The sequence below is a fragment of the Oreochromis aureus genome, linkage group 16, assembly GCF_013358895.1.
Source record: "Oreochromis aureus strain Israel breed Guangdong linkage group 16, ZZ_aureus, whole genome shotgun sequence".
Classification (NCBI taxonomy): domain Eukaryota; kingdom Metazoa; phylum Chordata; class Actinopteri; order Cichliformes; family Cichlidae; genus Oreochromis; species Oreochromis aureus.
Window position 1 is genome coordinate 26,084,885 of NC_052957.1, and position 16,560 is coordinate 26,101,444.

Here is a 16,560-nt window from a genome sequence, read left to right on the forward strand (position 1 = left end):
CATTCTTGATAATTCAGATATTTGATTCCCTCCAAATCTGGGCCTTGTTCACTCATGCAGTAGTAACACTGAAAAACTAACCCGTCTCTGGGCGCACAATGGCGGGTGCCCCCCCCCTGCCCCTCAGACTCCCCACATAGACGGCGCTGTCTGACAAGCCCGCCTGCCAAACAACTCAATTAAGGAGAAAAGGAGGCAAGAAAGAGAAGCCCAAACAGAGGAGCGAGAGAAAGGAAGGAAAGAAAGAGGACAGGAAAACAGAGGAGGGAGAGGGCCGGTGCCTGTCAGGCCACGTCGACACCCAGCCAACGTTTGGCGAGAAGCGACAAAAACACAAAACGAAGAAGAAAAGAAAACTGATCTGTGATGTGTTAACTGGAATTCCTGCTTCTGAGGCCACCGAAGGTTCAGAGGGCAAACCGAGGGCCAGGGGTTCATTACCACAATGACACTCACACGCACTGTTAAAGCACCACAGAGTTCACATGTTTGAGCCTATTTCCAAACCATATACATAATGTGGCTTCACGTGAATTTACTAAATACCTTTGAAATGTTTAAAAATGTGTCTCCCACTTTCTTTATGTCATTAATTTAGTAACAGTGGGGATTCTCAGCTGACACGACTGAGATTCATCATAGCAAAGCTAGCAATGTTAACTATATAACTATTGTTTTCTTATTATTTAAGAAAATAATAAAAGCAATTCCAAAGGATAAAATGGAGATCAACTGTTTGAAAATAAACTAAAATGCACTTTAAAAGCAGCACAATGATGCTTTAATCTTTCTTTTTTCTCCCTGTTTATTAAAAGCACCCTGCAACACAGAAGTAATCATTGTAAGTAGTGAGGAGCTGTGAGGCGTTTAGCACATGCAACAGTTTGATACTGAGGGTGCATGTGGCAACATATAATCTGCCACATATCTATGAAATAAACACATAGATTATAATTTTATTAATAACACATCTGACCCTTAAAACACATTTTATACATACGAGTGGCGTTCACAGGGCATCACCTGGCTGACTGAGAAGTAAAGTATACTGCACTGCGTGGGCAGTATGCTCACAATAATAAGCTGCATGTCTTAGTCATCTTAAATAAGCTGTACTTGGTTATTCTACGGCAACATGTTGCAACATTTTTTTAAGTTCTGGGAGGTAATTATATTTTACAGCGCCAAGGAGCTGTCACAGTTCTCAACTTTAGTGAGCTACAGCTTAAAACTGGATGTTTTTTTCTATTTCACAATTCTTTACCTCTTTCTTGACATTATCCTAAACATTGCAAAGTACTTGTCCATCAGAATAAATCTGAGGAAGCACCCAAAAGCTGAGCCATCCTTTTAAAACATAGACTGTTTGCGGACTGCCTTGAGAAAGTCCTGTTTAAGAGCTAAAGCTACGTGCAAAACTTTATTTAATCGTATCTCCTTCTTTTATGCTTTTCACTTGATATTTGGTTGCAGAGAGAAAGAAACTCAACAATCAGTAGTCATTTATTCTCTGACCTTCCTACCATCCCTTACTGGGAAGGGGCTCAGATCGTCCGAGTAAATAGATCAGAAACATAATTCACAGAGCGAATGTTTTATTTGAGGTTAAAGTCACACCATGCAAAAACTTCACTTTTATTTAGTAATAATAATGGGAACATCTGAGAAAAAACGGCGTGCCTATAGTGACATAAGGGAGCCTCCAACTTCTTAAAATGAACTTTTTAACTCTTTCACCTATAAAGATGGCATTTGACAACCTCCTCGTACTCGTTCTGATGAGTTTTGACACCTCAATAACGACGTGTTTTGGGGGCCATTAGAATAGTTTTCCCAAGGGTAGCTGCATAGACAGAGACCGCCCTCACTAACTTCTGATGCACATCCAGTCATTTTGTTCTTTAAGCCTGAAATATGACAGAAACCATTCAGTGTAGAAAAATGCTTTAAGCATTGCTCTTTGTAGGCTTTCAAGGGATAAAGAGCTAAACATACATCTGTATTTGTTTGAGTCAGTAACAAACGCATAATAGCTCAAACGTTTATATCTTCATGAGTTTAGGTACCAGGATGATGATGAGTGGCCTGTTCTAAAGACACCAAAATGAGGGATTCCTCTTTTAAGCTCCAACTCTATACAGAGTACAGGTTATAGGTTCTAAACAACATAAACACTTTTCCTCTGAGTCGCATTGTATTTTCTTATTTTAATGTAATATTTTAGCTGCATGCAAATTCAGAAAAAAATCTGTTTATTTAAGTCTGTCATAGCAAATTGTTTATTGATTTCTTTTTTTTTATGACCAGCTGAACTTTGATTTCAGTGAAATCATCTGTTCGAGTTTTCGCTTTGGCCTTCACCACTAAATAATTTCAGATTTCATCAAGGCCATACGTTTTCTTTGGCCTTACATCATCTCAGTCTGTTTTCTTGGGGCGTTTGGGGGTTTTTTGTTTTGTTTTTTTGGATTGTCGACTGGGGTAATGAGGTGAGGTTTGATGGCTGCCTGTAAAGTTGTAATGAGGGCTGCGGTGTGAATAGGACAGAGGGCTGGAAAGGGTGGGAGAGAACACGATGCTTAATGAGCAGGCCGGCAAACTCCGCAGTAACCCCGTTGTATCGGCTCAGTCTGAGAACGACGGGGTGACAGAGGGGATCGGGAATTTCGGGGTGGGACAGGACGGGACAGGAGGGCCTGATGTTATTTAGGCAGGGAATGAATAAAAGCTGGGTTAGAAAGTAAATGGGGGTCCTGACCAGCCCCTGTGCTCCTCTCATTGTGAAAATGAAATTTATGGCTCAGGACTTCCTAAGCCAAGGACTCCCCACGTTGACTGGTTAAGTGCTATGAAACAGTGCAACAAAGGCCGGAGGCAAATTACACTCTGAGATAAGAGGCTGCAGGAGAGGGGACAGTGGAACATCATGTATACTGTCCACATTAGAGACACATGTTGGGGAACAAATTTGCTGGGTGGGTTCAGAAACAGCATTTTGTGTAACTGAAATCCCGCAGGCCTTTAAAATGTGTGTTTGCACTACGGGGTGTTTGCAACACTAAAAACAGCAAATTTACTAAAGGATTCTGGCGTGAAGCGTTAGCAGAAACCTGCACAGGTGGTGGTTAAGTGACTCCTCACTGAAATGTTTCTTTTTATGGTGTATTTATGTGAGAACTGCATGATTTTTGATTTGCTCAATCTAAATAAAAAGAACACAAAAAGGCCTTGGAAAAAAGAAAAACATAGGAGGTGTAAGCAAATGACGGCACAGAAACAGGTGGAGTCGATTACTTTTCTACATCAGAGCAAAGCGTCCTATTACGCCCACATACAGTGACGCTGGGTCATTCTGATAGATGCTGGATGATTAAAGAAACAGAAACAGTTGGTCAAGGATAAGCTAAGATTTGAGGTTACAGTCCATCTTTTGTTACCACAGCAGGCTCGTCTCCTACAATGTGCACACGACTGCAAAGACATTTTGACGTAACACGCAGTATGATTTCTGAGTCTTTGTTCATCAAGGTAGAAGTCTCACTGAGGATGAAAATCTCTTTTTCAAGTGAGCCCTGCCCAAGGAAATGACAATAACAAGTAAAGGAAAAATACATGTGAGATACAAGCAAGTGAGCACAAATCCATCCAAATTATACACAATAACAGATGGTTACGAGTGCAACATCAAAGGCGGTCACGTTGACCGAGAGAACTATTTTCTCGCTCCTTTAAAAATGGATTTAAACTGTCCTATTGTAACCAGTCCTGACAATTTCAGCTCCTTCTGAAATGTATTTAAGGAAAAAGGGGTTACGTATTTAAAAGCCAAACGTTTTTAAAGGTAGATAATAGCACTCTATATTTGGCAGGTCATAGAAAACATTCATACTGCTCTCACTTTCACTAGAATTACTTTCCCCTCTGAGAGAAAGATTCTTTATAGATGCCTTTAGTTTGGGCCTGGAATCAACTTATTAAAATACAGAAAAAGTCAACAGTGGAAAAAACATGGGAAGAAAGATGTTGTGCATCTACCTTTCTTTTATTGCCTAAATCTGACCAATCTGAAGCTGCCTTTGAGAATAATCCAGGTATTAAACTGGCTCAATATAATTAGGTAATGCAACTCTATATATATACTTTCCAAGTCTAATCTAATGTTGTATCGAGCTCTACACGTGGGTAAACTCTCAAGACTAGGAGCTGTTAGCAAGTACAATTTCCATGGTAACAGGTAAACATAGTCTAACCACTGGCAGAGTGTAGATGTGTGGAAATGTGTGCTTTGCATCGTGTTTTAGCATATTTATGTCTGACTCACGTTTACTGTTGTAACAATGTTCCTACACTGACAGTTACAACCAATTTTAATAGTTTTTTTTATTTTAAATGAAGAAAAAGTGTGCGTGCCTGTGAGCGCATTGTCTTACGCGCTCTTTTCACCCTATTGAACAACAGTGATGAAATGGAGATGAGTTAAAGTGCTAACACAAAGACTGACCAGACCCCTGCGTGGCTGCAACAATGAAACCACCAAACACAAGAAAGTGAGAGCCTCTTGGAGAAATGGAGAGAAAGAGCAGAGAATGAAAGGGGGAGAAATTAAGGAGCCCGACTTAAAAAAAAAAAAAAAAAGGAGAAGAAGAAGAGTGTAAGGGGGGAGAAGGGCCGGTCTATCCTGAGAGCAGGAGGAAACGGATGGTGGGCAAAGGTAGCAGAATAGAGAGCAACCCGGAGAAAATGGCAAGGTAGCTAATCCCTCCGGACATATAAAGCAGCTATATGTAAATGAAAGACGTGAAGTTCGGCCGTCTCACTTTGATCTGTGAATCGGGCTCTCTCTCCACTCCCCTTCCTCTCCTCCTTCACTCTCACCCTCTTCTCCTTCCCCATTTTTTTCTTGTAAGAAAATCAAGCCTTATTTAGCTTAATCTCACTTAATAGCATGTAGCTCCTCTTTTGTCCTCCCCGATGCTAACAGATTCCCTTCTTTTCACTCGGCACTATTCACATATCTGCCATCCGTAATCCTCTTATTCCGGGGTGGCAATTATTTTGAGTATTTTATCAGCATTATGATTATGATTATTTTCATTATTATTATTCATGCAGGCCGTGCTAAGGGCCAGGTTGTGGCTGAGAATATCCTCCCTATCAGCGCCTCTTATTCTTTCTCAGAATGAGGCTGCCTGCTTTCTTCCAGAGGGGTGGCGAGTTTGCAGGAGTGAACCCCATTCAGAGTGACACATTTTCTGGGCGTTTGAACATATTGTGGAGTGAGTGTAATGAGTAGCAGCGAATCACCCCGTCCCGGCTCCTTAACACAGGGAAACATCAAGAATTTGAGGACGGAGGAGCGAGAGGGGGCTAATAATCAAAGGGCCTTCTTTTCTTGTGGTGCAGTAATTACACGGGAGGGTTTTGATCTTTTGCTTGTTGGAGCAATGAATTGAGGGGGAAAGGGGATGAGGACTGTTTCACAGGTTTTGAGGTGGGGTGAAGGGTAGAGGATGATTTTCAGCTCAACGGCTAGTCAGTCTCTGAAGGATATCAGAGCTTACAGTGGAGAAGATGGAAAGAAGTTGGCAGATGGAGAACTTTGCTTCTATTTATTTTTAGTGAGTGAATCATTTCTGAATTGTGAGAGAATGGCAGGTAATGTAGGATTGAAACACTCGCAAAGGGTTCAATCAGTTCAAGCCTCTTAAGGCAAATGAGGGTGCACATCCGGGAAATTCAGAGACAAGTAAACGGTAAAGAAAAGTCAATATTAGCCATTGGTCAGTTTAGATGCTTTTTGGAGGTCCAAATGTCATCGTAACACCCGTCTTCTAATGTTACATTTTCCTAACTTCTCTGAAAAAACAGGTTACCAGGAAAAGCAACTCTATTACTAGTTTACATTTTGTCGAGATGCATGAAGTGACAGTCTTCTTCTAGTTACTTTGGAAAATTGTGGTCAACATGACTGAGCCTTTTCCTCAGGTTTGATAATTAAAGTGTCCACCTTAAAACCAGTATGTCATATTAAGAACTGTGATTTTTCGTTCTAAATCATTCTTGGACACTACGATGAACAGAGTCTGATTGCTTTTGAAGGTAACATTTTAATGTTTATTAAATTGAATCTTGGTTTGCAAAGGCGATGTTCAGTTTAGGCACTTAATAGGCACTACATGCATAATGATTAGAGGCTGATCCCTCAGTTAAGGTTTCGCCTCCAAGTGCTGTAAAATATCTTAATGTGGACTTTATTATTCTTTAAATTTGCACATTAATTGCACATTATGAGTCTGATACAAGTCACTCTGGAGGAAAACTGTCACAGGCTGGGTCTCTGACCCAGCGTTTCTGAGGTTATTCTGGGGGTTTTGAGTTTCTTATGTGTGGTTGTGGGTTAGTTGAGTTTAGTTTGACATTATTAACATTGTTTTCAGGAGTTTATTATTAGGGCTGTATTGTCACTTTTGTATTGTCATGCCCAGGTTTCTTGTTTTATTTTGAAAGAGTCTGGTGTGTTAGTTTCACTTCCCTGTTGTGTCATTAGGTTCATGTGTGTCAGCTGTTTCCCCCATGTGTCTCGACTTGCCCTGATTACCTCATGTGTGTATTTAAGCCCTCTGTTTTTCGTGTGTCATTGTCAGGTCGTGGTCAAACCCGTCATAGTGTTCTGTAGTGTCTTGTAGTGTTACTTGTCTCACAGTGTTCATAGTTTTGCCACTGTTTGTTTTGTTGTTGTCATGTTTCACACCTGTCGTCAGCTGAATAAAGCTTGTTTTTGGTTCAACTCCACTCTCCGCATCTGCATCTGAATCCTGTTCAAAAAAAAAAAAACATTGGCGCACCCCGCCGTGCCAAAAACAAGTGTTTTTATATTATAAATGCATGGTAGAAGTAACCCTGAAAGGAGGATCACTTCTCATTCTCAACAGTGACAGAATTTCGCACTATATGTTTAAAAAAATATATGTTTGCAGTAGTCACAGTATCTTTCTGTTATTAGTTTGCAAGGAATCTGCTCATGTTTGCTTCTATATTTATTGGAACTCAATCACTTTTCAAACATGAACTCCAGACATGGGTGCCATCAGACATTACTTTGTACTTGGGAGTTGGCGGGTTGTAGGCTGTTTCACACCTGATCCAACAGCCTCTGATATTTCCAACTTCCACAGGTAATGTCTAGAAAAGTTAATGACTGAAGCACATGTCTGAAAAACACCACACAATAAACTTTGATTGGTTCTTAGCTTTCTTGCAGTCTTGCGCATCTGTACTCAGTTTAACAGTAGTTTAATTTTTTCTTTTGACTTTTTTGGTGCAATGAGCAATGCATTGTGGGATAATAAATCCACTTATTTTTTAATATGCATACTAGCTAGTAAGGTCTGTACTATTTGCTACTTCCTTCTTTCTGACACCACTGGACACTTCCTTTCCTCTTCCTTCTGCCTCTAATGCAACAATCAGCTAATATGAACCTTCAAACTGGAATACAGACATTTCTTAAAGTTTGAAGTATTATAAAGTTACTAAAGACTTGGTTTCAAACATCAAGAGTTTATTGTTGTTTATTTATTGTGGTGCACATTCCAGTTATCAAAACTCAGGGTTCAAAACTGAGAAATCCAGCAAATCTGCTACATCAAGACTCACAAAGTGATTGGTGTGGAGCCCATTAAATTTGAAACACTGATAAGGTCACAGAAAGATAAATAAAATCATGACATAAACAAGTTTTTTTTCAAGCTTTAAGTAAAACTGAAAGCAAACTAATAAGCCAGGATTTCATAGTCTTATGCCAACAATGTTATTCAGCCTCTGCTGCAGCACAACACTGTAGCTACATGTATCATGCACACAGTCATTACAGTTTATAGCTAATATGCAGAGCAATGTGAGAGTGAGAAAAAAAATGAATAAAAGAAGAATACTTCCATCATGCTTTTTAAAAGGGTCAAATGATAAGCGTGAGTAGTGTAGTAACATATCATAAACATGTTAAAAATGTTAGAAAAATAACAATTCATATAAAAAATGCTGCATACACACAACAGTCATCAAGTCCATTCTTCGGCGATCTCCTTCAACTTTCAATGTCACTTTGGGAATCTGGGAGCTAGAGTGGAGTGATTGAATCTGGGCAGTCTGCAGACTCCACAGGGACACAGCGACCCTGCTGGAGCACCTGCAGAGCTCCACTGCATGGGGGCCAGTGGGGCCTCCATGGGACCTGGAGAAAGCATGGGGCATTTGGCTCCTGCAGATGACGAAGAACTGGAGGGAGATGATGATGATGAAGAGGAGGAGGAGGCTGCTGAGGAGAGGAGGGATTCCTGGGTGAGGAGGAGTTGACCGGGATTGGAGATGAGGGGCCACCCTCCTGCAAGCAGCAGCCGGGGGACTGGTCCTGTGGTCACCCCCATACCTACACTTACCTCCCCCAGCAGCCGCCGCATCTCCTGCAAAGATGAACCCAGCAGGAGGATATAGTTCCTGGCTAGAACCAGGGTAGAGATCTTGGAGAGTCTGCGGCCCGGAGTTGCTCCATGTTGGTGGGAGTGAGAGGAAGCAGATGAAGGCGAGGAGGCATAAGGCACCATGACCTCCCTCAGAGCATCCATAGCAATGTTTAAGTCCTGCATCCGCTTCCTCTCCCTGCTGTTGATCTTTCTCCGAAGCTCCTGCTGCTCCTCAGGGCTCAGCTCCCGTTGAGGTTTGCTTGATCTCTGGCCATTCGCGAGGCCAAGCATCGGTGCAGGGTTTAGGCGAGAGCTCAGGTTGAAACCTGGAGGGCAGTGGGATAAGTCCTGGGCAGACCCAGAGCCACAGAGAGGTAGCGACTGCTCTCGGCCTCTGATTACTGGGTTTGGCAGCACATTCATAGTCTCCTAAGAAGAGCTGCAATCCGGTGAAGACTTCAGCCAAAGATAAAGTTTGAGAGAAAAGCCAAAAAAGAATTTAACAGTCAAAGTAAAAAAAACCCCACTTTACTCAAACTTTAAAAGAAAAAGAAAAATCCACAAGCTGTAAAATCTAATTGTCATTCCCTCCACCTGTTGCTTTCCCCTTTGTTTGCAGAAGACTGCAAGCTGCCATCCAGCACAGTGACTTTTGACTCCTGAGGTTTCTGGCTCCAGAGTAGTGAGCAAATGAGAGCTTTCTAAAGTGGCACCCCGGTTTTATCTCATTTCCACAGCTGCGCGAGGCAAGAATGACGGCTCACACAGTGGAGAAGTGAGCTAAATGATCCCCTCGCATGCCCCCACCTCAGCTCTCCTCCTCCCCGACACGCCATGTGCTCTTTACAAATGTACATATGCACATCCAACTTTCTGACTTTTGACAGTCAAATGAGAAACAAGCAGGTTGTCACCCGAAGAACACCACCACAAGCTCACTGAATATTTGGGTCAGTGTAAGACAGGATATTAGAAGTTAAACATAAGGACAACAACACTAAACTAAACCTGTCTTGGTCTGACATTTACTGTTTTCATATAACCTTTGAGCTGCTGTCTTCACTTAACAAAGTTGTCTGTACACTTTTTAGGTATGTCTTGCTGTAATGGCTTAGACCCCCTTTTACCTTCAGAAATGGCTTATTTCTCTGTGGCACTGATTCAGCAAGGTGCTAGAAACATTCCTCAGACATTTTGGCCCATGTTGACGTGACAGCATCACACAATTGCTGCAGAGAATCTGCCATTCCCACATCCCAAAGGTGCTCTGTTGGACTTACATCTGGTGACGGTGATTATTTGACTACCTTGAACGCACTGTCATGCTAAGGACAAGTTTGAGATGATTTGAGTTTTGTGACATGGTCCATTATTGTGTCAAACACAGGTATGCTGTGGGATTTAAATGATGGTCAAATATCCCACATGCTTCTGCACCACCACTAGCAAGCTGAACTGCTGATACATTCCAAGTTAGAGCGATGATTTCATGTAGTTTATGTCAAATTCTGACCATGTCAACTGAATGTCACAGTAGAATTCGAGTCTCATCAGACCCCGAGCAACATTTTTCAGTTTTCCTTGGTGAACCACTAAGAATTGTACTGTCAGCTTCCTGCTCTTAGCTGACAGGAGTGGCACCTGGTGCGTCTCCTGCTGCTGTAAGCCGTCTGATTCAGGGTTTAATGTGTTTGACGTGTGTGGCCGGTGCGGGTATGCACATGTACACGTGTGAGTAAAAACAAAGAAGCACTTTTACAAGAACACAAATGAATGGTCCTTTCTCCAGCGTGTCTTAGACAAAAGTGAATAAAGGCAATCAGGACTCTGAGACCTTTAAGAAGCTCAGTACTGCAGACAGGCTCATTGCATGCAAGCTAGGGAATTAACAGAATATTGTCATAAATTTGACCTTTACTTGGTACTGTTATCGGTCACCTCTGTGGTCAGCATTTGAAATCTCAGTAAAATGAAATAAGAAGTTAAATAAACAGATTTACACAGACATACATGGTTAACAGAAAATGGCAAAGCCTAATAAAGGCTCCAAGAAAATGCAACCAGTGACCAAGAACCCAGGGTGTTAAATACTAGAATGGTGAATGCAGTATTAGCCGTGCCTGAGACTTGTGCTACCTGATGGCACAAGTAATGTTGGTTTTACTTTTTCTTTATGTGAAACTTAATTGAGAGCACAAACAAAAAGACACATCATTATGAGCTTAATGGAATGTACCTCTAGAGCCATTAAACAACTTGGAGGCCATTAACATCATCAGTACTGTGTTAAGTGACAGAGAGCAGGTATTAGCACTATTAGCCCGGGCATTAATCGTGTCAGAAAACAGTTTTGGCAAACAGTGAATGGATACATTATTGTGTGTGGGAAGTTAATTGATGGTTTTGAGGTGGAGGTTATTGTTGTTCTGTTCGGAGTGGCTACACTAACCAAATTGGCTGGCAGAGAACTGGGCATGGTTCCAGGCAGGCACACAACAGGCCAATTGACTCCAACCACAGGTGAAGCTGGCTTGGGGCACCGAGCAAGGCTGGAAACCTCAAATGTACCATTCATGAGCCACAAAAAGACCTCTGCATCACTTTGTTGCACAGTCAGCCTGGCCGTCCTCTTTTTGCACTCCCCCCCCCTACTGCTCCTTGTAAAGCCGCATCTGAGGTGGGGTGTGGGGTGAAAGTGGGGGGGGGAGGACAGCACCGTTACAAACAGAAAGCAAGTTGTTTATGATGAAAGCAGAAGGAGATGCAAAGGAGGAAGAGCCTTTCTTTTTTCCCGGCCGCTCCTCTCTTGTCGCTCAAGAAGTAAAAGATGTGTGTGGAGGCGCTTCCCTTCCTCACCAGTGGTCCGGCTGGTGTTGTGATTGAAGCTGAATAGACGGCTGCAGACGGACAGGAAAGAGAGGGCTTCATGAAAAGGGCCAGGCGGATGGCCCTCGCACCTGCAGGAGAACAGAGTGCAGGCAGCCAGAATGAATGTGTGTGCATCTGTGTGTGTGTGTGTGTGTGTGTGTGTGTGTGTGTGTGTGTGTGTGTGTGTGTGTGTGTGTGTGTGTGCGTTCCTCTGAGTTCAATTTGATTTCTAGTGCCCGTGTAACAATGAGAGGTAATAAACTGAGTAATGAAAGAAAATGAGCCGTGATGGTTTTGACTGAATTTTGGGATCGTTTCTGTGTCAAGAGCGGAGAAAAAAAAAAGGGACACCTGCAAGGAGCCACGCATACAGAAGTCAGAAAAGAGGAGAAAGAAAGAAGCTGGTGTCTACCAGAATAGTGTGCACTTCCCCCACTTTTTCTCCACTACTTACAAGGGAAAGAAAAGTGAGCTTGATTTGGGGCTGTAGCACAGCATATCCGCCTCCCTTTTGATGAGGCTGGACCAGGGCAGGAGCACTGGTGGCTTCAGGGCAGGGGGAAGACTAGTGTCTTTATGGTAGAAGGAGTACTATCCATCTGGGTAAGGCTGTCCAATGTGGGGTCTGCACCTGGGAGCTAAATGCCTCGTCTGTGTGCAGCCATTTCCTGCGGCTGACAGACAGGAAGACACCTCAGCCAAACTCCTGGGTTAATTTATCCCCTTATACAGGATGAAAAATACACCCAATGTGATACCGCTAAAAAAAAAAGGTTATGAACTCAGTTGTTTGGGGGGGGGGCGGGCAACGTTAACTAAAGTCACTTATGTGTGATTACGGAGAAGAAACAAGTTTACAAAATGACTGTAACAAACACAAGGTTTTGTCTTAAGTTTTGATTCTTAAGCCACGGATCTCCACTACTGTGAGCAATTGTTTTCGTGTATTTGTTTCTTTTTAATAGTCATAAGGTTTTAGAATTTTACTAAACTCACAATGTTTACCTTAAACAGCTCTTGTGCTAGGAATCAAGACCAAATTAAATAAATTCACTTAAACTAATCCACCGCTATTAACGTAAAGGGAAAGATTACCAAACTGAGGTGGCTTGTTGCTACAGTGTTGATCAGTGTTGAAGTATTTGTTGCATCATGCCAGGACTGGTCTTCTTTTCTTCCTTTTTTTTAAGGACTTATTGTGTTTTTAGTTTCTGAATGAGGTTTTTTGAGGTCGGAGTTGACCTCATTATCAGTATATTAAAACATTTTGATCGTTATTTTATCAATGTGCACTAAGCTAACCCAGCCACATGCTAACTTCAAATATAGTGTGCAAGAGATAAATCTTAGTCGGTCACCTGGTACGTCCTCAAATTCACAGCATTAAAAATTATCAGCAAATGTTGCCTTGATCCTGCCATATTTGCATGTTTTTGGTTTACAAGAAAAATAAAATTCTGTTTTATGGCATTTTTGAAACTGCAGCCAGCTAAACCATTAGATGAGGCGCACCTGCTGCAAGCATTTCAAACCAAAACTGTCTTCTGTTTACAATGTGCAAAAAAAAAAGAGCCTAATGAGAAATTAACAGTTGCCAGTGACTGATTTTCTCCATGTGTCCCCGCGGACAAACAGGTGCAGCAGCCACAATGGAAATATAACAGAGCAGGAGTTCTCAGAGGGAGAAGGCTGCTCTGCATCAAAGCAGAGACGGAGGACACACTCATCTATTGGCCCTAACTCCTGCTCTGTGAGGCCTAGCCAAAGACATGAGAAGATTACAAGCTGTTAATAAGGTGGAACCAATCGGCTGAAGGTCTGCTTTTGTCCTTCCCAGCATGCTTTGTGAGCGCTGGCCTGGGATAGTCGGCATTTGGTGCTGATCATAGTGTGGCAGGGATAATGATGGTGGAAGGGGTGGAAGGTTTTAGCCCTTGGGCCCTTTGTGAAAGAGAGCCTAAACGCTTCACTTTCAATAGCTGCACACGCTCAGTTGGTCACGGCTGTTTAAATACAGATGGACATTTACCACATTCATATTTCATGCTGCTAACTGCTTCATTGACACCTTTAACTGTTTCACGTTTTGGGGGTTTTGCACAGGATCGCTCCATTTCTGCATTATCCTGGTCTTTGCTGTTAATCTAAATGACTTTTAGGATAACTCCGTTGTTGTTGTTGATGTTGTTTTCCCAAAGGTTACACTTGTTTTGTTTGCAGCTGTCAAATAAAAGTACTTAACCCTTTCATTGTGGTCATTTACAATGACCCCAAATGTAACCTTCCATAGCGATTGTCTATTCTTATAGCAGATGTTTCTCTCTGAAACAATGCCAAGGGGGATTTGTAGAGTGTCTGCTAATAGGACAGTGTTAGTTAACCCACCCCACCCACCAACACAAAGTAACCTTAAAACCCCCGATCCTATTTAAGCGTGACAATGATGGATTCACTCATACTAAGGAATCCTTGTCCAGAGTCAAACACACAGCTTTTTCTTCTTCGGCCCAAGTGACTGAGGGCAGGAGCACAACAGTTTATGTCTAAATGTTGTGTGGGAGCTGGTTGAGATAGTTCTTCTTAGGTTATATTAGTGGTGCAAGGCCAAGGGAGGGTTTTCAGAGGTTATCCCCATCTGTATGGAGGGCGGTGCAGTGCGACCAAAGTCACTGTTAAAGTGAAAGGCCATAGCAGTATGATGGATGAGGATGCATGTCCCAGAAATTAGACTTCCTGCAAAGAAGTAGTTGACAAAGCTAGAAGGAGGGAAGACGATGACATGTGTCTTCACTACTCTCAAAAGAAAAGAGACAACAGAGTAAAGACTAGCAGCTGGAACGGCATATTTGTGATGTGGGACAGGAAGGAAAAACTTCTCTCGTAAATCTAACAAGCTTTTTTCTTTTGTATTTTAGTGGTTGAATGTAGTTTAGTTTAAAATGGACCACATGGTTTTAGTTTTGGATGTTAGATGATGATGCTCTATCAGTAAAAACAAAAAAAGTAACTTTACTACAATTATAAGCTTAAAACTATGAATGCAAAAACAAAGACATGCAGTCGATGATCAGATGCTATTCACAACTAACTGAAGTGTAACTACAGTAAGAGCAATGTAATGCACGGTGTATCACCAAACTGGCTGTTGTGAACATCCTTCATTGAGTCATGTTTTCTTTCTAGCTGTGTAAAGATCGTGGCAGATAACATGTAATCTGATCGTATTTCTTTCATAGGTAGCACTTTGAAGATTTGTAGCTTTGAAGTGCATTACTTAGCAGTTTTGTAACAATCATTGGAAGCACAGAACAAAAAAGAAACAGGAGTCTTTATATTCATCTGTTTTCACATTGTCGTTGTCCCTTGATGCCTCCCTTTTGGTAATGTGTTATGGTCAGCCAACTGGGACACCACAAGGCAGGAGCAGGACACGGTGCAAGGAACACATCTTCCAGATGACCAGTTAACACCACAGGAACTCACCAGGACGTACTGCATGACACTAGTGGGGGAAGAAGGTGTGCAGCACTTTGATCACCCCTCTTTGCCACACTCTTACCTAAGAGTAAAAAAATGTAGGTTTCATACACTTTGAATCATGGGAAACTTTAAATCATGGGAAACTTTGGATCATGGGAAACTTTGGATCATGGGAAACTTTGAATCATAGGAAACTTGTTTCAAATTCAGGATTGTGAAAGTTCTGTGTTTTCCCCACCAGCTGATCACAAGAAACTTAACACAACTGATTTTCAATTTTTCCAAATCTTGTCATGTCGGGGTGGCAGATGGATGTACTGGATGTAAGATGATTCTTTGATGGACACATCTGTTAGCCTACACCCTGTATCCAAACACACACACACACAGTTACCTTCCCCCTCCCCCCTCTCTCCTATGCCTTACAACCTCCTCCTCAGCTCATTCACCTCCTACAGTGCTCCTGCTCCTCACAGACTCTCAGCGCATTAAAATCCCCACTAGGACGGCAGAGATCAGACTGAAGCAGCCACTTTCCTTTCCTATTCAGCCTCCACTCTCTTCAAACCGCAGCAGGTTTGTCACAGATGTTTCCCAAACTTAGGTCTGGCCTCCCACTGAGGACAATTAACTACTGGGATAATGAGAGTGAGAAGTGACTGATACATCTCCTTTTTTTAACCATTTGATTAAATAAATGGTCAATTTAATGCAAAAACGTACAGTGTTCGCCTTCAGGGGTTTTTTTTAGCTAATCAGGTGACAGCCATTCTGTATGTGCTGCTAATTTGATTTATGAAACTGCCGACCCCAGGGAAGCAACAACTCGGAGAGCTGACATATGTTGCAGCGCAACATGATAGCAGGCTTCAGTAACTTGACAAATAGGGGTTGTAGTTAATAAAACATCTTATGGTGGCAGGACTGCACTGAAGCTGATTGGCCAAGTCATCAAACCATAGAAAGGCAGCTTTGAAGCTAGTTGTTTTTATTCTGGAGGATTAAGCTAAACATGTAATGATGTTAGCATTCAACACAAAGTGGGATTCTTGATACGGGAAAACACTATTAGCTTTTCTTAGCTCTTCACTGCCAGTTAATTACAAACGGGAGTAAAAGTGCTCCAGCAAAGTAAAGTAAAGTAAAGTTAGTTTTCTCAGGAATTGATTCAGTACCATGACCAATTACTTTTTAATGGCTGTAATGTTGCAATGCAACAAGTAACGAGTTACCCAACACAGCTTCCAGTGATAATCTCTTATCTCAATAAACATTTGTGTTGAAATCATATCTAATCGCCTAATTAACTAAACCAAGGTCCCAGCTGCCATGACAGTGTGTCATCAGCCCAGTAAAAAGCCCAATACTGATCATTTTGTGAGAAATCATGGGCTTGTTTATGATTGATTTATTAAGAACAACTACAGTGTGTTTGGGTGTAAAGTTCAAGGGACTACGTTGCATCTTGTGTTGATCTCTGGCGTTTATAGACACAGTTTATCCGGCACATGCTTTGATCATTGTGAAGAAATTTTCTCAATTTTCTCAAATTTGAAATTATTCAAATTATTCTAAATTATTATTCATGAGTTACCACATGTGACATAATATACAGAGCCTTTCTGCTTAAGCCTGAATACCTTGAAATTAGAAGCAAATTTCAAACTTGCTCAAATCAGACCATTTTAATCACTCTAATGTGTACCTTCAAGAAGTGAAATGTCCTTGTTTTAAGCGAAAAATCTGCTAA

The 16,560-nt window shown here is 41.8% G+C and overlaps 1 protein-coding gene across 1 annotated transcript; it reads right to left on the reverse strand.

Moving 5' to 3' along the window:
• Positions 1–8,099: 8,099 nt before the first annotated feature.
• Positions 8,100–8,885, reverse strand: olig1 (oligodendrocyte transcription factor 1). Its single transcript, XM_039599765.1, has one exon. The coding sequence runs from the start codon at positions 8,883–8,885 to the stop codon at positions 8,100–8,102; it is 786 nt and encodes a 261-aa protein (XP_039455699.1).
• Between the last annotated feature and the right edge of the window lie 7,675 nt (positions 8,886–16,560).